At 35.4% G+C, this 25,117-nt stretch overlaps 1 protein-coding gene across 3 annotated transcripts in view; it reads left to right on the top strand.

Moving 5' to 3' along the window:
* The window catches only part of LOC113050454 (metabotropic glutamate receptor 2-like), a 40,286-nt gene that overhangs the window by 11,436 nt on the left and 3,733 nt on the right, over positions 1-25,117 (top strand). Inside the window, exons 2-4 of one of the 3 annotated variants that reach the window (XM_026213419.1) lie at positions 3,831-4,530; positions 21,813-22,650; positions 23,786-24,849. In XM_026213419.1, coding sequence (XP_026069204.1) covers positions 4,021-4,530; positions 21,813-22,650; positions 23,786-24,849 — 2,412 coding nt within the window. In that variant the 5' untranslated portion in view covers positions 3,831-4,020. Of the gene's footprint in view, positions 1-3,830; positions 4,531-18,835; positions 18,960-21,812; positions 22,651-23,785; positions 24,850-25,117 lie in introns of those variants that run through there. The other 2 variants (XM_026213420.1, XM_026213421.1) reach the window with 2 other exon arrangements.

Genomic DNA, 25,117 nt, shown 5'->3' with positions numbered 1-25,117 from the left:
CAACAAACAAATTCTGTTGTGTAGAACAGCGGTCTCAAATATGGTACTGAGTGGATGTGAGTATTAATCCTTAATAGATGCAGTTCAGGCGATGTATGTCATAAAAAGATATAGCCAATTTACACCAGCTTTACAAGAATTCCCGGAGGGCCTCCACTCCCATCCTAGCAGACTAGATTGGCCCTTTCAGCCTCGCTTCTCTCCCGCTCGCTCACTCTCTCACTTTCCCTTCCTTTCACTCTTGTCTGGCAAGTTTCCATGGAAACAAAGGGTAGGGAGAAGACCCTAACGAGTAAGTGTGTGTCTCAGTGAGGTGAACACATAAATTGTTGAGATATGGACACACACACACACACACACACACTCGAACTCACATTCCAATTCCCAAACACTCCTGCTGGTCAGTTTGACTTTTGTTTGGCTGTTCATTAGCCATTCTTGCTTCTTTCTTTTTTTTTACTTGATGTTTATGATACTGAAAAGAAATAGTCTAATTTATAATACAGTTATACAGTAAAAAAGAAAAAATATGTATATATATATATATATATATATATATATATATATATATATATATATATATATATATATATATATATATATATATATATATATATATATATATATATACTGTATTTTGTAGATCCAATGAATGTCTTGATGAGCAAAGTGTACTTTTTTTTACATTTTTCTTTCATTATTCCAAAGTTTTGGCTGGAAGTTTATGTTCATTTGATCTAACTTTTATTTATTTATTTATTTTTTTTGATGGATATTATCAACACTTTAGCCCTCTGTTGTTTTACAAAGTGGTCAGAGATTTTTCAAAAAGTATTTTTTTTACAGCCGTAATTCATCAAAATATTGGGAAAGAGTGCTACTGGTAACACTTTAGAATAAGGTTCCATTAGTTAATGTTAGTTAATGTATTAATTAACATGAACAAACTATGAATAATACATTTATTACTGTATTTATTCATCTTCGTTAATGTTAGTTAATGAAAATACAGTTATTCATTGTTAGTTCATGGTAATTCACAGTGCATTAACTAATGTTAACAAGCACAACTTTTGATTTAAATAATGCATTAGTAAATGTTGAAGTTAACATGAACTAAGACTTATAAATGCTGTAGAAGGATTGTTCTTGCTTAGTTCATGTTAACAAAAGTAGTTAACTAACATTAACTAATGGAACCTTATTCTAAAGTGTTACCGTGCTACAGTATATCCAAGCATTTCATGGATGCACATATATATAGAGCACACAATTTTGGCATTTTAAGCCACTGATTCAGCTTCTTCCACAAATTTGCACTCCCACTTGGCCTGCAAGCTGAACTGTGCTGTGCAAATTGCATTCAGCACAATTTCTTAAACATGTTTGGACTGTTACCTGATTTGCATAATTCCTTTAGTGAATGAGGTGCTGAACCATTTTAGACTGCACATGCAAATGATGCTATCAGCAGGTGCAATTCATTCTTCGTGAATTCTTCCCTTGAAATATAATCCCTATACTTCGATGTTGTTTATGTTTTTATATTAACCGAACATGAGAGTTAAATCAGTGTAGTTTATTTCTTATTTCACTCGTTGAATTTCCGTTGGTCTTCAGCTGAAAAGTCATAGTAATGTAAAAGTAAATAACCACCTCAGCATGCAGTCACTCTATACACACTCTTCTCACACACTCCAGGAGCTGAGGCTGCAAACCTCATAATTATATCAATCACAGCATTCGAAAGCTATACACCACACCTCTTAGCATGTGTAAAATTAGCATGCGTGCTCTCCGTTGATATGCTTGTATATAACAGAGAGAGAAAAGGCAAAGAAAGAGAAACAAAACTAGGCCTTTTTGAACAGTTTGCTTACTACAAGGAATCTTTTATAAATCATTCTGTATTGACATGCAAACTGTAACTGCATTTTTAAGGTCACTGTCTTTCTGAATGCAAATATATTCAAGCTTATGTACTGATGTGTTTGTCGATCCTTGTGTGTGTGTGTGTGTGAAGCAGCTGTTGGCTTACAAGCTGTCTGATAGTGATCCTCTACATGAGTTTAGGTGAGCTAGCTTTACACTACAATGGTCACACTGTCCCCTGAGCAGAGAGAATAACACACACACAGACACACAGACACACATACACACATACACACACACACATACACATACACACACACAAGTGAACAAAGCCCTCAATGGACTAACCAGAAGCTTAAGGCAAAGGGACCTTAGGGAGTCCGTTCCAGCGGCCTGATGGAATAACAGAGAAATTCTGAGAAATTCAATTCTGAGAGATAGAGAGAAAATCAGTGCAGCCAAATAATGCCACTGTATATCAACTTTATAACAAATTACATTTGAGTCCCTCAGCAGGAGATGTCTGTTCAGCTTACGACTTCTAATAAGCAAAGAGTAAAGCAAATGCTCATGGTCCAATTTCCCCTCAGTCTTAGTTAGTTTTTATTGTAACTGCTTACTGAATTTGTTTAAATTAACTGGTCAGATTTGTATCCCAATGATGTGTTGTATGATTTAGATGTCTTGGAATCTTATTACTCATGTAAATATTTGAAACAATTAGATTTAACAGTGCAATAAACAATGGTATTTAAGATTGTTGTACTTGCCATCTTCTAGTTCTTCTGCCTTGATGTTATAAGAATGTGTTTGGTTCATAGACAATTTATTGCATATTATATGTACAGTACAATACAATATTTACAATAATAAATTGTGAACTTTAATCAAATGACTTTTTTTAATTATAGCTCAATTCGGTATTTAACAAATGGCAATAAAACAAGACATGTCTAATTCAATTAAATCACTAGCCTCATGTTATAGCATGTTGGATGTAATGGTTTTTAACCACATGTAATTCTATTTTCTCACTCAGTATTTTTGTCTTATTTTCCAGTACACATATCTTAACATTACTAAATCTACTGTAGATACATTTACCTGAAATGCAAAATCACTTAAAGTATTAAGTCTTTAAAAATGAAGAGCGTTTATGCCTAAAACAACCGTCAAAATACCTAGACAATTCGAAAAATTGAATATGGCTTAAAAACTGAATTCAAATATAAAATAAGGTTAGAAAATAGAAAGCTCATAAAGGTTGTCTTATCCCATTGGCAGATATTTGTTCTTGTTTTCAGCATAAGATTAAGAAATGTTTTATAAGTATTTTTATTGTCATTTCATTGTGACTATTCTAGTTAACAAATGGAAACTTGTTGTGTTTCTGATTTCTTTTTGAGTAAAGCAACATATTTTCACAATTTCGTTTCACTCTTCGCCACAATAATAACCCCAATACTCCACTATATGAGAGAAAAGCTACAAAATCCCAACATAGCTGAACATTAAATATCAATGAGTTTCTACTTTTTCATCTTGCTTAAAAACACATGAAATAACTCTTAATTTCAACATTTACTCTCCCCATCCAGTCCCACGCAATGCACATTGGGAACTAGAATTCCCCTGTCCAGATTCAGCAAAGCTACAATAATGTTATGGAAATGTTTCATGTGGTTCCAATACAGATGGATTGTGTAATCCACAATTTTACCAATTTACCAAGTAGATTGCGAAGAAATGTGCACGAATTGTGTTGCTTTAGCCCATTTTAATGAAGTAGAAAAGAAAGTGCATGGGTCAAATGAGATTTTATTTAGGGTTCACGCCCCCAAGCTTATTATTCACTGTTCTCTTTAAAAAACCAACCCATGAGCAATAGTAAATCACAGCAGTTGTTGTGTATTACAATGCAGGATCCAATGCTTGCTTTTTCTCTGTTTGATCCACAGATTGTGATCTTCACTAACTCCCCCAACAGGCGGAAGATGGCGATGGTACTTGAATTTGCCTACTACTGCTTACAAGCGCACTGAAGTGTCTGAAGTCTTCCCTTTAGCACGCCTCGAGTCCAGTCCCTTTCCAACAAGTGAGACTGCTAAATAGGGATTGACCTGTAAAGTGTCCAGATTTTTGAGCACCATGACTCAGAGGTCAACTCATTTTAGGGGTCACGGTCCCTCCTGGACGCTTCATCTTACTCTACTGCTGCTTCTATTGGCCAGGACACACCAAGCTTTGGCTATCCCAGGTTACAACACTGACACCTCCAAGAAAGAGATCATAATTGAGGGGGACCTGGTGATTGGAGGCCTGTTTCCTGTTCATCAAAAGGGGGAGGGGGCTCAGGACTGTGGCCGAATCAATGCACAGAGAGGGATTCAGAGACTGGAGGCAATGCTGCTAGCCCTGGACAAGATCAATCAAGATGATCAGATTTTGCCCGGAGTAACGTTAGGTGCCCACATTCTGGACACTTGCTCTAAAGACACGTACGCACTGGAACAGTCACTTGAATTTGTGCGCGCTTCGCTTACGAAAGTGGACGATAGTGAGTACACATGCCCAGATGGATCCTACGCCATCCATGACGATGTTCCACTCGCAATCTCTGGAGTGATTGGAGGCTCCTACAGTGATGTATCCATACAGGTACTGTTTCCCCGTCTCCTATGTTTATTCATCTGCTTGTTTGTTTTCTTCCAGCTAAATTTCTTGATAATCGGATCATATGCTGTGATGTAACAAGTCATAAATGTGCATGAGGATTCATTTGCATGTATATTGTGTTTATCACAGTAAGGCTGTCATTCAGACATATGCACAAGCCTGCAGTTTAATTCAGTTAACTCTATAAAGTATCAAATATCAAATATGATATTCAACAAAATCACACATGCATTTTCTTTTCTAAAGTTTCAGTAAACTCTTTTATTTTTTAATAGAATTGTATTTATTATTTCAAGACTTTTAGCATTTTAACATTTTTCATATTTCTATTTTTTATTTTTATACACCACGCTTTACAGGGTTAAGCAAACAAGAAGAAAATAATGTTGTTGTTTTCTCAAAGTTTTACAGGTGCTTTTTTTTGCTTCTGTAACAACAATCATTCCACAACATCAACACAATGTGCTGTTTCATCCCTGAACAATTTTGTGTTTGTTTTGAATTGATTTCTGAATGAATAGGCATTTTTGTACAAATTAGTTGAATGAATGATTTAATGCTTCATTTAATGCCTCAGTTAATTGTATTATTGCTAGATTAATGAGCATTATTGAGCAAATCGGGTGAATGAATGATTCAACGGCTCACTCATACAGAAAGTCACTTATTTCCTTTTTGATTGAAATAAAAGTGCAAGGATGTAACTTGCAGAAAGAGTCACTGAAAAATCAATAATGTACAGTATTTATGTGTATTATATATATGTATACATATACATACATATATATATATATATATATATATATATATATATATATATATATATATATATATATATATATATGTGTATATATATATATATATATATATATATATATATGTGTGTATATATATATATATATATATATATATATATATATGTGTATATATATATATATATATATATATATATATATATATATATATATATATATATATATATATATATGTACAGTACTTAACAGTGAACAGAATTAGATATCTTTAACTTAAAATCTCACTTCTGTGGGCTCATACTGCAGCATTTAGTAAGACAAATTTCCAGTCTCTTAATGAGCAAGAATAGTGCTAATGTCTGGCTACCTGTCATCCATATGCTCAGCTCATCCAATTTGCTACCAACCATGTGGCGTTTCCTGACATTCACTGGGATGTCAGGAGCAGACGGGCTGCAGATGCTAGCTTTAAGGAATCAAGACAGTGACAGCTTGATTACACTCTCGTTCTCTGAAGAAGATCTAAGTATACTAAAGAGAGACTGACACTGAAAAAACTTGATCGACTTGATCAACATTCCAACATTATGAAAATTCATGCACAAATGCAACATGAACACTTTATTTTACAGTCACATCTATTAGTTGCTTATTACTAATAACTATGACTTTTCTCTCAATAAATTCTTTTTTTTCTGCTAATTAATAGTGAGTAATGTAGTTGTTAAGTTTATGTATTAGGATTAGGGATGTAGAATAAGGTCATGTAGAATAAGGCATTAATATGTGCTTAATTAGCACTAATAAATGACTGACATTCTAGTAATATACATGCTAATAAGCAACTTATAGATGTAACCATAAAATAAAGTGTTACTGAAAGTTCTTATACGCTCATACCAGAAGGCAGCTGTGCTATCGGAAAGAGAGAAAGAGAAATATATTTTTTGCGTTATTACTGTAAAATTCTTGAATTGTTGCTTTTGGTGTGACATGTAATTAGGTGCTTGTTAAGACCCACTGCAAATACCAGTAGTACAGCTGACAATTTAAGAATTACTGAATTCAAATAACAAGTGAATTATTTATCCCCTCAACAGAACAGCATTGGCTGATGAATTGAGGCTTTTAAATAACACATAACAGTTAGATACATGCTCTGGTTAGAGTATATGAGTCATCAGCCGAGATGGAGAAAGAGAAATTTGTTCATTCTTAAGGTTTCACGAGCATAATTACTGCAGTGCCCGCACCGGGACAAGAAATGCATTAATAATGCAGAAAAATAGACAAGAAAGAGCTGAGTGTATGATATTTTATTTCATCATTGTACAGAAATTTCTTTCTTCTTCCACTCGTTTTTGCTCTGCTTATTCCTTTGCTCTCTATTCATTGTTTTTTATTTATCTTGCTTATCGTCCTGTTTTCTTCATGTCAGGTTTTCCGTTGGGTTGTTTCACACATATGTCACATGCACAGTTTCTTTCCACATGCTGTTAAGGGACACTTTGGGCAGTAGAGAGAGCTCTTTTTTGGAGGGTTAGTGTGAGTGAGACTCATCTAGCAGTCGTCTTCTAAAGCATGTCACCGGGGATTCCATGTTCCTGAGTAATTTCCCCACCACTTAGAACATCATTTCCTTTAAAGAAGTAACCACCCCCCCCAAAAAAAAGAGAAAATTATGTAATTTTTATTTATACTGTAGGACAAGAAATACGATATTTTGAAGAATTTCTGAGCTGCTTTTGTCCATACAAATCAATGGACACTGTGACCAGGGGCTATCTAGCACCTAAAGTACCATCAAAGTACATCTACTGTTTATTATGTGCTATATTCTATTAGTTTTTTAATCCATACAATATCATTGTGTGAGGAAAAAAATGCACATTTTCAACCTTGGCATGCCACGATGCATTGCTCCAAGGTTGATGTCCATGATAAATTCCTGAATTTGAATTAGATTAAGTAGAAAACATGATGGAAAACTGTAAATGTAAGGAAAAAAAAATCTAAATAAAACTGGCTACAGTTGTCGTATTCCGCTTGTTAAACCACTCCTGAGGCATCTTACCTGGGCTAAGGAGAAGAAGAACTGGACTGTTGCCCAGTGGTCCAAGGTCCTCTTTTCATTTGAGAGCAAGTTTTGTATTTGGAAACCGAGGTCCTAGAGTCTGGAGGAAGGGTGGAGACAGGGGCGTAGCAAGCTTTTCAAAAGTGTGGGGGATGGATGCGGTTTGTTTATAAACAATAAAAATGATGAACACATTGACAGAGGGGTACAAAATGCAGGGCTTAAAGTTCTCTGGCACTGTGCGGGATTTCTGGCTTGCAGCGTTTGGCTGGGAAAAAATAATCCTACATTAAAAAAAAAAAAATCAGAAAAGGGGAGAAAAAAAACGCAAAATCAGAAAAGGGGAGAAAAAAAACGCAAAATCAGAAAAGGAGAGAAAAAACGCCCACACAAAGCTTTTTCTCTGGTGGTATAAATCATGTAACAATTTACTGTTTTTAAACATTAAAATAATATACACTTTAATTTCATAGTTCTTCAACAGGTATGCAAACAATATCCCAATAATAGCAATTAGCATTAGTCTAAAAAACGAAATATAATACCAAAAACACTCGACATGTCAACAAAACGATTAACAGAACATCTTCCCAAACACATATCAAGCTTATTTAAATACCTCTAAAGCATAAACACTCCTTCAAAGTACCTGGAAAAGGGAGATGTAAATAACCATAAGTTCCCGCCTCCTCAGCACGAGCTGATCGATAACACGCCAAGAGAGGCGGGACTTAAGGCAGAACAGCCAATCATCAGCCGATCACACTCAAAGCCGGTGTCAAGTTTGAGAGGGGGGAGGCAGCCGCGGCGAGCGCAGACACAGAGTGGCCAGAGAAACGGAGGAACGACGGTAGTAAGGCGTTTGTGCAAAACTGCGGAAAAACTGCAGAAAATGTGCGGGTGTCGAACCCTCTCACCGGGAAAAGTGTGGGTGTTAAAACCCCCACATCCCCCACGGGTGCGACGCCCCTGGGTGGAGAAGCTCATAGCCCAAGTTGTTTGAAGTCCAGTGTTAAGTTTGCACAGTATGTGATAATTTGGTGTGCAATGTCATCTGCTGGTGTTGGTCCATTGTGTTTTTTGAAAACCAAAGTCACTGCTCCCGTTTACCAAGACATATTGGAGCACTTATGCTTCTGCTGACCAGCTTTTTGAAGATGCTGATTTCATTTTCCAGGATTTGGCACCTGCCCATACTGCCAAAAGCACCAAAAGTTGGTTAAATGACCATGGTTTTGGTGTGCTTGACCAGCAAACTCACCAGATCTGAACCCCAGAGAGAATCTATGAGGTATTGTCAAGAGGAAAATGAGAAACAAGAGACCAGAAAATCAGATGAGCTGAAGGCCACTGTCAAAGAAACCTGGGCTTCTATACCACCTCAGCAAACTGATCACCTCCATGCCACACCGAATTGAGGCAGTAATTAAAGCAAAAGGAGCGCCTAACAAGTATTGAGTACATGTACAGTAAAATAACACTTTCCAGAAGGCCAACAATTCACTAAATGTTTTTTTTATTGGTCTTAGGAAGTATTCTAATTTGTTGAGTGAATTAGTGGGTTTTTGTTAAATGTGCGGCAAAATCATCATAATTAAAAGAACCAAAGACTTAAACCACTTCAGTCTGTGTGTACTGAATTTATTTAATACACAAGTTTCACAATTTGAGTTGAATTACTGAAATAAATGAACATTTTCCACGACATTCTAATTTAATGAGAAGCACTTATAAGAGACATCTTTCAAAAAAAATAATTATAATAATTTTACCAACCCCAAACTTTAGGGAACTTTAACTCTTCATTTGCTCAATTCTGAATTTTGTAAAACCTATTTAACCATTATCCTGCTTTTTATTCAGTACACCCTCATTATGCTCATTATTTTTGAGCTTTTGCCTTAAGAAATAAAACTGGGATTTTACAGTAAGAGTGAATAAAAATCCATTATACACTCCGCTTTCTTGATATGCTTTCTCACAATGTGGGCTGATAACTTTGTCTCTGTCCATGAATTTTTAAGCTGTAAATTTTGTTCAGGGCAGTATGTCTGTGAAATGAGAGCAGGGTTGTAAAGGTGAGATGCTTGACAGCAGTGTGAACTCACTGGTAGCTGCGTGGAGTCGACCGAAACAGGCTGGAGGTTGATTCAGGCTTTTAAAGGTTCTCGTGTTAAGACTCCACTCTCTTTTATTGGCATTCTTTCCTGTGGAGTGATAAGAATGGCAGGCTTTGACAGCACAGACGCAAAACTAAAGAAGCTTTTAGGGCATGTGATCGAGCAAGAGAGAGAGAGAGAGTCTTATGAACGAGATGTAATTTTGGTTGAGGTCGGTATTTGGGGCCTTTCTCATAAAAAGTGCATGTGCTTGCCTTGCAGCTATTTATGGACGTGCTGTTCTAAAGTGTCTGCTCCAAAGATCGCCATCCCCCTAAATCTGAAACATGTATCATCGGCTTGACAGTACATCAAAGTTGAAGGGATGTCGGCCGGTTTACAACGCAATACGTTGTTTCACAGATATTGCTGCAGAAATGTACATTCCTACACAGAATGCACTTGGTTTAGCATGTAACTGATACATCTGATACTAAAAATAATTGAAATGCCTGACGTAAACATGCATCAATTAATTTTTTTCTTTGTGTGCAGTTCATCAAGTCATCTTTGGGTGGTAGTTGTTTCATTTGGTTTGTTGTGCTTTCTTTTGTTGAACTTGCTCAGGCTATCTTTTGTATCCTTCATCAAACTTTGTACTGAATTACTGATTGTTTGCAAGCAATGTTCTTTTTAAAGGTTCATTTTGAAGGAATAATTCACCCAGAAAAGAAAACGTACTCACCCTCAGGTCATCCAAGATGAATATGAGCTTGTTTCTTCATGTGAACAGAATTGGAAAATTTTACATAATTTGTTCACAAATGGATCCTCTGCAGTGAATGGGTGCCATCAAAATGAGAGTGAAAGCAGCTGATAAAAACCATCACAATAATCAACAAGTAATCCTCATGACTCCAGTCCATCAGTTAATGTCTTGTGAAGTGAAAAGCTGCGTTTGTGAGAAACAAATCCATATTGCTTCCTCCAGTGAAAAAGTTGTCTCATCTGAATCAGGAGCGAAATACGTAAGCACCAGAACAAGCAAAGTTTACAAGCTAAAACAGTCCAAAACACCACAAAAACATTAATAGTAATACAATAAAATAAAATAAACAAATAATGCATGTCAGTGGATTTTAGTGTGAGATGACAACAGGCGAACCTTTTTCACGGAAGGAAGTGTTCTATTAGAACTATTAGAATATCAAAATAAACTCTTTTGGTTTTGAGCTGAATAAATCCATCAAGATGTTTTTAATTTCAAATGAGTCTGCTGTCCATAATATTTCTTCTTCCAGTGAAAAAGTCATCTGAATCAGTAGAGAGATATGCGCAGGTCAAGCAACATTTATGCAGCAGTATAAAGTTTATTAGCTACCACTCAAAATTCATGAACATCAAGTGCATAGAAACCACCCAGCCAGCCAGGCAGGCAGAGCAGTTTTCCTGAATCTCTTTGTGTTGGCCTCAAAGCTGTCATAGTATTTCCCTGACAGCAGCCTGTTGAATGAATCCTTGATTAATTTTCTGGCCTTAGTTCTGCTAGAGATGTCTTGCTGGTTGGACAAAACACCTCTGGTGATATATTCAGCCGATCTCACCTTCCTTGTGTTTAAGCTATTTTTACACCAAGGATGGATACTGCCAGACAGATGTCTTCCTGTAGTTTACCTGGAAAACTCCCACTGGTGCTTTTGGCCTTCTTAATGAAGTCGTGTTGTATGAACCATGAGCTGTGAGCTTGGTTTACTTGTGATTTCTGAGAATGAGTTCCATGATGATTCACCTCACTCGAGTGACTCACAGCTTTATGCAGCGATGCAGGTGTAGAACCTTCATAATTGGTGTCTTATCTTGTTTCCTGTTCTAAAGTGTTTTCTTGTGATTATTGCAATGCAATTGAAGGAAAAATATTACACTGATTTTTTAATGTATTTTTATCCAGACAAGAAAAGACATTCAAGAGGACATTGAACTGAACCAAGTTCTTAACAACAATTTTCAATGCTCATGCAAAGTGCTGAATGATAATCCTATAGAAGTTGACTTCTTCTCTGAGAAAATGCTCAGAGCTCCATGTTAATTCTTGATTGCTGGCATTATGTAACCATACCAAGGAACATTTAGCCTCAGGAATGGCTAGTGATTGATTCATACTGGCAACTACAGCTTTATTCGGTCCATTGGAGTTTCTTGGCTTTGTGTGACTGATAATGAAGCAGTATCCTGCACTAATGCTAATAGACTGACAATAAATAAACAAGCAAAACAGTTCCTCAGTAATGAATTTTTTTAAATATAAAAGTCTAATTCAGATTATTTTAAATCAACAGTACAAAGAGAATGAGTTAGGTAAAAATGAGTTAGGTAATTGAGCATTTCACAAGTATGGATGAGCAAAAAAAACTGAAAGTCAATTGACTGTGTATTTAATTCACCATTTAGTTCACCATTCTTAGAGACAGTTATAAGAACCCTCTCTGGCTGTTAAAAACATACCATTACCTCTGTCTGCATGAGTGAGACTGTTAATTGGTGTCATAATAAGTAGCAGTTTATCTCTTTAAATGCGTCATCAACACTCAACATCTGTCTGGTAATAAAAAAACAAAAACCCCAAATACGCTTAATTATATATGTATGTATGTATATATGTATATACACACACACACACACACACACACACACACACACATATATATATATATATATATATATATATATATATATATATATATATATATATATATATATATATATATATATATTTAGTGTATCTATTTTAGCTCACTGTGAACCTCAGATCAAAATAAAAATATAACCTTTAATTTGTTTCGCACACTAAACCTACATTTAACTTTCATATTTAGATTATTACAATAATTAATATGTGATTCACCTACTGAAGGATTGTTGAGATTATAAGAGTGAGCGCTATGATGATGGCTAGTGACTTTGATGCCACCTAAAGGGCACATGAAAATAAAGGCCCTTGTCAGAAAGAGAGCAAGCCTGAGCAAGAGAGTCCTCTGTCAGACTGGGGTGAAGGATCAGAGTTAGATTCGATAGATCCTCTCCTCTCCAGCCGGGCCACACTTCCACCTGACCACACACATTCACAGCTGTTCCCTGGCAACGGAACTCTTCAAAATCCCAAATGTGGAATCCACCTCCTCTGATGCAGCGGCAAACAAAGCTGCTCAAGAGATGTCACTGCAGCTTCAGTTCATCATTTATAACGTTCTCTGTGTCGCTAATATTCTCATCGTCAGCACCGAACACTGTCATTCTTCATCATCATTATCACTGATGACAGCAGCATTATCATAAATATTATTTTGGTCATCGTTATCACCACATTTATCATAAGCCTCATATGGCATTCCTCACACGCATCCCTGCGTGTATGAAATGGTGTATTTTCCAGCACGTTATGAGGTTTTGTTTATTAGGTAGGACTGCGGTTTTGAGTTGTGTTTGAATGTGCGTGTCTTTGTGATGTGTAGTAGGGATAGATGTGTCTTCAAAAGTAGGATGAGACAATCTCTAGGGACAAACAGATGGGTTTTTCATGTTGAAAAGTCATGACATCTTTATGAAAGCAGAAGAATCATGCCCATATAAATTGAGGGGCCATATTTATTTATATACCCATATTTATTATTTCATTATATTATTTTCAAAAATATGTAGTGAGATTGGAATTTGAATCTGATTAAATTTTTTGAAATTGAAATTCTAATTTTGTTCATGTCTTACATCACCTAAAAATGTTGATGATCCACTAAATATAAAGACATCTGTATATACAATATGTACAGTATAGTATATACTGTATGTATTTTTAAAGGTGTGAAATTATTCTAAATAAAATATTTGGCTTTTATACTGTTACTGTACTGAAGCCAAAGCTATCTGTTTAATACTGACTTTGTATTAGCTGCATCTTTTTTTACCCCCAAACCTAAAGAGAAACATATTAATTGAATATTTTTTTAGCCCTTTTCGCAACAAATATTGCAGTTTGACAGATAACTTTGACAGTCCTAAGAAGTACATTGTTCAAGTCTATCTTTATCTTCATACTGCGTAAAATTCTGCAAAAGTGCATTTCATTTTTCCCCCTCTTCTCTGATTATTCATATTTCATAGTAACACGTTCTGTGCTTGGGAACAAATTGCTCAGCGGAGCCAGTTCTGTGTGTGTGAAATGCAATATGGAATGAAACGTGTGATACCTCAAGCACAATGTGTGACTTCACATGAGTGAAAAGAGCATCAGTGAGTGAGAAATGAGTGGGAGAGTAGATGGACAGTCTATGCATTAATTAGTAGATGAGCAGTCGGATCAATTAATTCTTAAATTGTAAACAGATGGGTATTGAATATGAATGGAAAAATTTGCTCTACATTCTTTTATTTTTTGAAAACCTTCCAGATATATTGTAGTGCTGCTTTGCCCTCGGTGTGAGCCTCTCACTGCTGTATGTTTCAGTCTCTTGCATTATAGAGGAGGCTAAAATCATAGATTTCAGTAGAGAGACTGAGAGTCATTGGACCAAGGAAATAGTGCAATATTCTGCTTTATCTCCAGCTCAGCTTGGATCTAGTGTGAGCAGAAGGTCCCAGAGCCTTACAAACATGGTTTCTACAGCGTAATCTTTCCCCCTTTATCTCTCTTTCAGTCTCTATTCTTCATTTTCCCTTTCTTTTTTGCCTCTGGATAATTTCTCCTCTAAAATGGATATGTATGTATGTATGTGTGTGTGTATAGATAGAGTGGCTGGCCAGTGTTACGCAGCTGTGTAAATGAATAAGACATGAGCACACTGTGAGACTGCAAACATGTCTTTATGGGAAAGATTTAAACTGTAAATACAGGATGCATTCCTGTGTGTGTTTCATGTTTTGCATATATATATATATATATATATATATATATATATATATATATATATATATATATATATATACATATATATACATATATATATATATATATATATATATATATATATATATATATATATATATATATATATACACACACACACACACACACACACACACACACATATATATATAATGTTTTTGAAAGAAGTTTCTTCTGCTCATCAAACCTGCATTTATTTGATCAAAAATACAGAAAAAAATGTAATATTGTGATATATTATTACAATTTAAAATAATTGTTTTTAAATTTATTGTACTTTAAATTATCATTTATTTCTGTGATACAAAGCTGCATTTTTTTGGATCATTATCACATGATCCTTTAGAAATCATTCTAATATGATGATTCATTATCAAAGTTGGAAACAGTTCTGCTGCTTAATATTTTTTTCAGAACATGTGATACTTTTTTGGATACTTTGATGAATAAAGAGTAAAAAAAAAAGAAGCTATGTTTTTAAAATATAAATATTTTGTAATAACAATATACACTACTGGTCAGTAATTTGGGGTCAGTAATTTTTTTTCTTTCTTTTTTTAAATAAAATCAATACTTTTATTCAGCAAGGATGTGTTAAATTGATAAAAAGTGATAGTAAAGAAAATATATTATTATAATTTTTTTTTTTAATAAATGCAGTTCTTTTTAACCTTTTATTCATCAAATATATTAGACAGCAGAACTGTTTCCAACACTCATAATAAATCAGAATATTAGAATGATTTCTAAATGATCATGTGATAGACTGGATGTTACATGTGACACTAAAGGCTAGAGTAATGATGCTGAAAATTCATTTTTGCATCACAGGAATAAATTATTTTTTTTAAGTATATTCAAATAGAAAACTATTATTTTAAGTTGTAATAATATTTCACAATATTACAGTTTTTTTCTGTATTTTTGATCAAATAAATGCAGGCTTGATGAGCAGAAGAAACTTCTTTCAAAAACATAAAAAATAGTAATGTTTCCAAACTTTTGGTCTGTACTGTATATATATATATATATATAGACACATAGACACAAGGTCGCAGTATATTGCTCATATATATATATATATATATATATATATATATATATATATATATGAGCAATATACTGCGACCTTGTGTCTATGGCCGAATCACAGCTGTGCCAATATACAGTCTTATTGCACTGCTACCCATATGATATTGTATTTACACAGCGAGTGTTAATAGCACGACTGTATACATACATAAGAAACAAAACTGGAGTGTCTGTAAAAACCCTCTTTTGTACAGAATTACTTACTTCCGCCACTGATTCAAATCTCGTTATGGCTGATTCTGAATACCGTGTTCGGAAAGGAAATGACATGCACTGATGTGTAACCCCTAAAGGGAATAAATATGAGATGGAAGGAAAAAATAAATGTCAATGTTCCCAGCCCTCAGCCCTCGACCCCCCCCCCCCACCCCCACCAATCAAATTTCCATATACGGAAATAAATTTAATAATAATAATAACTTTTATTCATAATGCACCTTTCTGAATACTCAAAGCACTGTATACAAACAAATAACAAAACTTTCAACCAAAACTACAAATTTCAAAAATAAAATCACAATAATAGTCATAAATTAATAGCTTTACTAAAAAGATACGTCTTAAGAAGTTTCGTAAAACAATCCAAGGAAGCAGTGTTCCTAACACGGGTAATGCACTCCATAACTTAGGCGTGTTAATTTACAACGAGGATGATACAAGATAAAACAACCAGCAGAGCGGAGAGAGCAAGAAGATATGGAAAGAGTTACCAAGTCACAAATGTAATCTGGAGCCAGCCCATGAACTGCCTTATATGTAAAATCTGAGTTTTAAAATCAATACATGATTAAACCGGAAGCCAATAAAGTTGCTGGAGAACTGGGGCATACAGAGTACAAGTAAAAACTCATGCAGATGAGTTTTGAATATATTGTCTCTTAACAGAGCTTGCTGGTAAACCCTACCATGGGCCATGATATTCTTATGAGCCACTTTGTGAGATCACAATCCCCCCAAAAACCACGCTGTAGACAAAATGAGCTTTTTGTTGTAGTTCTTGAAAAGGGATTTATTTTTATTTTTTTACGAATCTGTTTGGAGTGGACTTTGATATTTGTAACTTTGTAGGTCTTTTTTTTATTGCCAAACATACACAGTACACACTGACTAAAATTCCAAAAATGAAAAAGCATAATAGGACCCCTTTAAAAGGAGATTTTTATGCTTACCAAGGCTGCATTTATTTGATGAAAAATAGAGTAAAATATTAATATTGTAAGATTATATTACAATTTAAAGTAACAGTTTTCTATTTTGATATTTTTTTTATGAAATTTATCCCTGTGATAGCTAAACAGAATTTTCAGCAGCTACTGACATAGAAATATATGGCATACTAGGAATAATTGGATACTGTATGTTAAATAAGAAAGATACAGCGTATCCACTTCTTTTGGCAAACACAAATCCCGCTGTTCAAGAGCCTTCCTTTCCTCTAGAATAATTAATCCTTTTAACAGCTGACTCTTTCGTCTGCAAATCCATGTGGCTGGTGATTTTCTTAATTAAATCCTACGCTATGTCTTGAAGTCAGACTCTCAGCATCATGACTTTATGTAAAAGGGCATTAGCTCCATATCTAATGTGTTTAAGTCACACAAAGCCATTTGGAATAATAGAAAAGCGACCCAAGGCTAATCAGCACTAATCAATTGGATTGAAATGCTCCTCAAAAAAAATTATTGAAATTCTTGTTGAGAACATTATGCTGATACTGTAACCAATTTGAATTTCGAAACCTTGGATGATCTTTTAGTATCAGGGTACTGCCATCTGTATTTTAATATTTCATCCCATTCATTAACTTTTTATTTTTAACACAAGCAATACTGCTGCTTTTGATCAGACTTAAGGTCACTCTTAGTATAAAACTGTGTGTAATTTGTCCCACATCATTTGTGCTGCAGATATGAATGATTGACAATGGTGCTACTGTATTCAGAAAACAATGGATCCTTGCTATTTATCAAGCTGTATGCTAAAACATTTAATTGATTAAAATAATATTTCATCCCAATGTGACTGGCAGCCTTCGGCTGTAGTGCTGGAGAAATGTCATCAGACAGATGCAAGGTTTGCATTAAAAATCCTGAACCTTAATCAATAAATATCCATAAGCATCTGCATGCACTTTATACAGATGGTGGCGAATGTGAAGCTACTGTAGTACAAAGCTGGCTAATGAACACAAGACTGCTATTAAATCTAATTTAAGAGTCTAATTTAAAATCTGAAAATGTACTATAATTAAAAGGTGATTAGAGCATAGACTATAATTTAGATAATTACAGATAGTCTGCAGTTATAGTTCTGAGACACCCATGAAATCTTACTTATATACATATATATATATTAATTCATTTGATAATTTTGTCATTTTATAAGGTCAATATTCAATAAATGTGTTGATTTCACCTTGCTTGTTTCTTTTGCAGATCCTGCAGTTTAGCACCAAAGTAAGGGTGTGTGAATCTAAAGCACACACATCCGGCAGCTGTCTTCTAATATGTTTAAACACAGACAGTCTGGACTTGGTTTTAGTTTAAGCTAATGTTATATGACATTGAATTGTCAGAAAGGCTGAAGTGGGGAAACTCTGGGAAAACCAAGTAACAATATTAACCTCTGCTTTTCAAAGGCACCCTCTTTTTTTCAACCCAACTTGTTTCTATAGCAACAGATATGAAAAATGTATGCTGAACTTTTCATATCGCGCCTCTCTGATAACTGTAAAAATGCCGCTGGAAATTTCAATATGAGACGACTGAATCTGTGCATAATAAGAGACAGAGTTTTATGATAGAGGTTATTTCTTTCATAATTCTGGCGTCACCTATTATTAAAATGCATCTGATCAAATTTAAATTTGATTTAATAATTTACATACAGTTTTATTATTCAGAATACACTATGTACATACATGCACTATGTTGCAGTCCGATCTCTCATAAAATTACCTCACAGGACTTAAAGGGATATTTCACCCAAACATGACAATTCTGTCATTTTTTATTGTATGAATTTTCATTTTGTGGCTGACCTATCCCTTTATTAATCAATATCATTATTCATCTTAATTTTCAACGTGGAAGTAAGCTGTTTTCTCTCAATGTGCGAGACTTCCAGTCCATTAACCACTGTAGGGAAATAATGAGAAGAATAACAAAGTGCAGTAAATGGTAAAACTGTTTGAACTACAAACCAGTGTTTTCATAATTACGATAATACAGTTTTTGGCAAGACACACCAATTTGCAATATCATGTAGCAAAACAAACTGTTTTGCACAGCTAAAAATAGCTGGAAGCAGATGACCCTGGAAGCCAGACCAATAAAATGTACAAATGGCCGGGCCAACTCTTACAGGAAAATAAGGTGGATAATAGTGTTGCAGTGTTTGTCTTTAGGCTGTTTGCATGTTGTAATGGACTGTATTTGTCTTAGTTTTATATGAAGGTAAGATTATAAAACAGTTTTATTTATCTGTTGAGCAGTTGTTTTAGTGCATGTATCTTTTATTGATTTTGGAGTAATGTTGACACAGTTGGATGGGAACAAAATAGAACTGAATTAAGCTGGATGATGACACTTTTGTCTTCTGTAAAGCTATTTCTTGGCTCAAATGAACTTCAAAAAAATTAACTTTACACTGTTATTGATCTGACTTGACCTTAATTATGACACTGTTGTCTTTTTTGGATCTGCTTTACTGTAGAATCTGAATTGCCTCCATAAATGACTTTTCATAGTTTATTCTGCTGTTTACTAAACAATCTGTATTGTATAAGTGCTATGGAAATAAAGGTAACTTGACTTATTTGGTATATTTTACGATAATGACCAGCACAAGCTTTTTATTAGCCATTTTTGTCTTAGCTGTGTCACATAGACAAAAGTGACATTAATATTGACTTCATGCATTAGTAACCAAAGAATAACATGAAAATTGCTCTAGTATGCATTCTTGAGGTCCAGGACTTACAGTAAGTAGGGCAGTGTGCAGTAGAAATATTGCATAACAGACAGGTAGTATTTCTAAATGGCTGTTTAAGTGAAAGTACATGAGGTAAGGCAGTTACATTAATAATTTGTTGCCTTTTGTTTGAAGGAGAAAGCTTGAGTCTGGTGGATGTGAAGAGTAGGTTGTGGCCTTGGTGCTAAATATTTTCTGGCTTTATTCCACTTGTGCTTATGAAACAGCAGCCAGGAATCTCTTTATTTGCCTGAACTTTATTTCACATTGCACATTGCACACATCACATACTTTGTGATTCTAGATAAAATTATACATATATATAATATATATAATATATATATATATATATATATATATATATATATATATATATATATATATATATATATATATATATATACAGTATATATATATATTTTTTTTTTTTACAATTTGCATATTAGGGATAAGGAATGCTTTTATGGTTTGATATCTTTGAAGGGGCCTTTAGGTTTACTGAAAAGGCTATACGGGTACATAAGACAATAAAACTAATTCGGGAAGCACTGCATTAAAATAAAAACTTTTTAATTGAGATAGCAGTCAGAAAAGACTTTGCATTTCTCTTTTTATGAAACCTTTTCTTCTGTGTATGAGACCTCGAATATTCACTGTGTTCTGGTTTGGGAAATCCTGAAGAGCTTTCTTTTCTGCTGCTGGCATCTTCATATTGACTTTCGCTTCTGAGTAACTGCCTGAGGCACAGACCAGTCAGGCTCCATTGAATATCACATGATCAGCACTGAAACACTGGCAGAAGTGTCTTAGGTTTACTGAGGTGAAGTGACTCGCTTTGCAATATCGTATAGATCTAGTGCTTCAGTGTCCTTCAGCACCCCAGATACTGAATGAACTCTCTCATAGAGCCACAGTTTCAGCAGTACATGCATATTTTACAAATAAACCACCACTATGACTATAAAATGGTAAATGTTTAATTACAGCAAGAATAGAAAGTCATAGTTTCATGAATTGCTGCTGACAATGCTGCACCCATTTCAGACATAGAGAAGGCAAGTTTCTTAGGATCATTGACTTGAGACTGCTATTATTTCACTGTGAAAATAGAAATGCAAAATGTTGCCATTAGGGTTCTCGGGGATGAGACAAGTGAGGATGGTGAGACTAACCGCTGCAGTATGCTAAGCATGTGGTGATAACTGCCTTAATTTGGGATATCAGATTAATAAAATATTCATTCTTAGACCTAAATTTCAGACCTAACTACACTGTTTCTATTTTTACTTTTATTTTATTTTATTTTTTATTCATTTTTTGTGAGATTTTTGTCACTTTTTGGCTTTTTCTGTAAATGTTGACAGTTGATGGTACATTAACTATTCTGTCCGATGCACTGATGCTAAAACACAATCAATCTCTGAATAACAATAATATAAATTAAAGTCTGTCCTGGAATTGTTTTAGTTATAAGAACAATTGAGTTTTTTTATGTATTTAGTGTGTGTGTGTGTGTGTGTGTGTGTACTTGCTTGGCTATACTTAAATTGTGAGGGCTAAATGTCCTCACTTTCTGTATATATTTCACATGTTATGACAACCCAGTAGTGAGGACATTTTAAAAGCTTATAAATTTGCCAAAACATGTTTTTATTTAAATCCATGTTTTGCACGTTTCTGTGAGGGGTAGGTTTAGGGGTAGGGTTAGGGGATAGAACATATCATTAACCATATACAAAATTAGTGGAAGTCATATACGGTTCAAAGATTCGAGGACAGTGCAATTACTGTTTCTGAAATGCTCACCAAGGCTACAATTTTGTGAATCAAAAACATTATTACAATTAAAATATATTTTAAAATTGATTTAAACTATAAATCTTTTGTAACGTCTTCACTCTTACTTTAGTTATCAATTTAATGCATCCTTGCTGAATAAAAGTATTCATTTATTTTTAATCTTACTGATTCCAAACTTTTGAATCTATCTATTTATGTTGTTAAGTGCTTTGAGAAAGTACTCTTTTAAAGGCGCTATACTTGATAAAATGTATTATCTATCTATCTTTCTGTCTGTCTGTCTATCTGTCCGTCTGTCTGTCTATATAGAAATGCATGTAGAGTATGTGTGTGTGTATATGTACAGTATATATATGTGTACTTGGCTGAAAATGATGACACTCTAAGGTTGTAGGGTCTAAAGTTCACATAAATTTGATTACACAGTTTATGAGAATTGTACTGACAGCCAACACTCGTGAATCACAGTGAAATAGTGTGGCCATTTACACACTTCAGTAGTTTTTCATCACAGTTTGTCATTTGTCCTTTTGCAGGTGGCCAATCTCCTGCGTCTTTTCCAGATTCCTCAGATCAGTTATGCCTCCACCAGTGCGAAACTGAGTGACAAATCCCGTTATGATTACTTTGCCCGGACTGTACCTCCTGATTTCTACCAAGCTAAAGCTATAGCTGAGATCCTGCGCTATTTTAACTGGACTTACGTCTCCACGGTTGCCTCAGAGGGCGATTACGGCGAGACGGGTATCGACGCCTTTCAGCAAGAGGCCCGGGCCTTGCAAATCTGCATCGCTACGTCCGCCAAGGTCAGTCGCTCCATGGACCCCCACGGTTTTGAAGGAGTAATCAGATCTCTGTTGCAGAAATCCAATGCTAAGGTAGTAATCCTCTTCACCAGAAGTGAAGATGCAAGAGAGCTCCTGGTTGCAGCAAATCGCATGAATGTTTCCTTCATCTGGGTGGCCAGCGATGGTTGGGGGGCACAGGAGAGTGTGGTGAGAGGGAGTGAGAGTGTAGCAGATGGAGCTTTTACCATTGAGCTTGCATCCTATTCAATCCCTGAATTCGCAACATACTTCACAAACCTCAATCCTTATAACAATACACGTAACCCCTGGTTCAGAGAGTTCTGGGAAAATAACTTTCAGTGCAGCCTGCATGATATTACCTGTGGGAAATATTCTCTCCGGGATGGCAAATTCGAGCAGGAGTCCAAGATCATGTTTGTGGTGAATGCTGTCTACGCGTTGGCTCATGCCCTTCATAACATGAGACAAGCAGTGTGCGCCAACAATACCAAACTCTGCAGTGCCATGAAACCAGCCAATGGAAAAAAGCTATACAAGGACTACATCCTGAAGACAAAATTTGACGGTGAGCTACATCTTTAAAAGTTTTATTTTATACATTCGGACATCATTTTCTCACCTTGTTCCAGTTCCACAGAGTTTTCTAGCTTTCATGGAAACCAAATGATGGTTCATGTTATGAAATGCTTACACTGTTCATTTTCAAAAGCAGGTGCCCCAAAAGGACTTAAAAAACATAAAACTATCATAAAAGTGGTCCATGTGACATATATATTTTCCAAGTTTTCTAAAGCAATACTATAGCTTTGTGTGAAGAACGGACTAAATTTTAATGTGTTATCAACCAAAATCTTCCATCGTGGTGAACAGATCTAGTAAACATCATAGTAAACTGTATATATATATATATTTAACCATATTGATATTTATGGATGGCTTCCATATGGAGTTTACAATCATCTTCCTTGGATATCTATTCATGTTCACCTAAAGAGATAAATTTATATCTGCACTCATCCAGTAGTTTATCTCAAAAACACCATTTAAGCAGTATATCTTAATCCATTTATGTCTGTTCTTTATTAAGTCAAAGAAATCAGTTTGAAAGATAAATGTATCTAGGAAGATTCCCTCAGGGGAAAACTGCTGCTGTAAAATAAATTACACTAATGCATGGATGCAGCATATGACCTGTGTACACTCTAAGTGTTTTATTGCATGCATTAGCCTCATTAGACCCATGCTAATATTCCAAATGATTTAAACAAGTACAAGCAGGGAGGTATAATCAATGTTTGTGCTGAGCGGTCAATTGCTCGTATTAGGGAACTAATGGAAGTCTGTCAGTTTCCTATATTCTTTATCCAAATCAAAACCTTTTTGCCATCTGACTGCTTTTTCATGATGTTCTTCCTAGAATGCCAAATTACATAATAAAAACCAGGCAATGTATCAACCTCCTGACCTCAATTATGTAAATGTACCACTCGCACCTGAGTCCAGTTCCTCTACAAACCTAATAAGAAATGTGCAGGGCAGGATGCTGGAGAAAGTAGGGCGGACTTACCTAAGAAGGTCTTTCTAGGTTGTAAATTTTTCTGCTTACAAAGAAAAACACTTTGCTGCTGTAAAATATCTATTCATCTGTTGCCAAGAATTGTAAATAAATTATGTTTAACATTTGCACTTTGTGTCCCCAGCTCCATTTCGCCCAGCTGATACAGAGAACATTGTTCTCTTTGATGCTTATGGAGACAGTCTGGGCCGATACAACATCTTCCATTATCACAAAGAGAATGACGAGTACGTCTATAGGAAAGTGGGATACTGGGCCCAGGATTTAAGTCTCAACACAAGTCTGATTCCTTGGGAAAGCCAAGTGGTGCCCACATCTCAGTGCAGTGACCCATGTAGAAAAAACGAAATTAAGAGCATGCAGCCTGGTGATGTCTGCTGCTGGATATGCATTCCCTGCCAGCCCTACCAATACCTTCTGGATGAATTCACTTGTGCGGATTGTAGCTTTGGACAGTGGCCTTTGGACAATCTCACAGGGTGTTACAACTTACCTGAGGAGTACATTCATTGGGAGGATGCTTGGGCTATTGGGCCGGTCACTATAGCTTGCCTTGGCATGCTCTGCACACTGTTTGTCATTGGCCTCTTCTTAAAGAACAATGAGACACCGGTGGTGAAAGCTAGTGGACGTGAACTTTCCTACATTCTTCTCATAGGTGTCCTACTTTGCTATTGCATGACCTTCATCTACATCAGTAAACCATCTGCAGTAGTGTGCACGTTACGGCGGCTTGGCCTGGGAACTTCCTTCGCTGTTTGCTACTCTGCGTTGCTGACCAAGACCAATCGCATCGCTCGGATTTTCAACGGTGTTAAAGATGGAGCTCAAAGGCCTAGATTCATCAGTCCAGCTTCACAGGTGGCTATCTGTGCTGGTCTTATTTCCTGTCAACTCCTGGTCGTGGTGATCTGGCTTCTGGTTGAGGCTCCTGGGGTGAGAAAGGAGGTCAACCCTGAAAGAAGAGACGTGGTGACATTGAAGTGCAACAGCAAGGACTCTAGCATGCTGATGTCTTTAATCTACAACTGTGTCCTCATCATCCTCTGTACCTTTTACGCCTTTAAGACTCGAAAGTGCCCAGAGAACTTCAATGAAGCCAAGTTCATCGGCTTCACCATGTATACCACGTGCATAATCTGGCTGGCTTTCCAGCCAATCTTCTATGTTACTGCCAGTGACTATAGGGTAAGTAAAAAGAACAGTACAATGCAGCCATACATGCCATTTCCTCATAAACAACAACAACAGCTTGTAAGCTTCTCTCTATGAAAATAAGATCCTCTAAATCAGAGCTTTATGATAGAGTCAAAGTGAAATGTCATTTGCAACCTATTTTACTTCCATAATGAGTGCAACAGGATATTCAGCAGGGAAGAATTGTAGAAAAGTGGCTTCATTCATTTACTGGATTGTGAGAAGTGTTGTTGAACAGTATGTCAGTTGTTTTGGAGAA

This window comes from Carassius auratus, chromosome 31, assembly GCF_003368295.1.
Source record: "Carassius auratus strain Wakin chromosome 31, ASM336829v1, whole genome shotgun sequence".
Lineage (NCBI taxonomy): Eukaryota > Metazoa > Chordata > Actinopteri > Cypriniformes > Cyprinidae > Carassius > Carassius auratus.
This window is presented reverse-complemented; position numbering and strand designations above follow the sequence as displayed.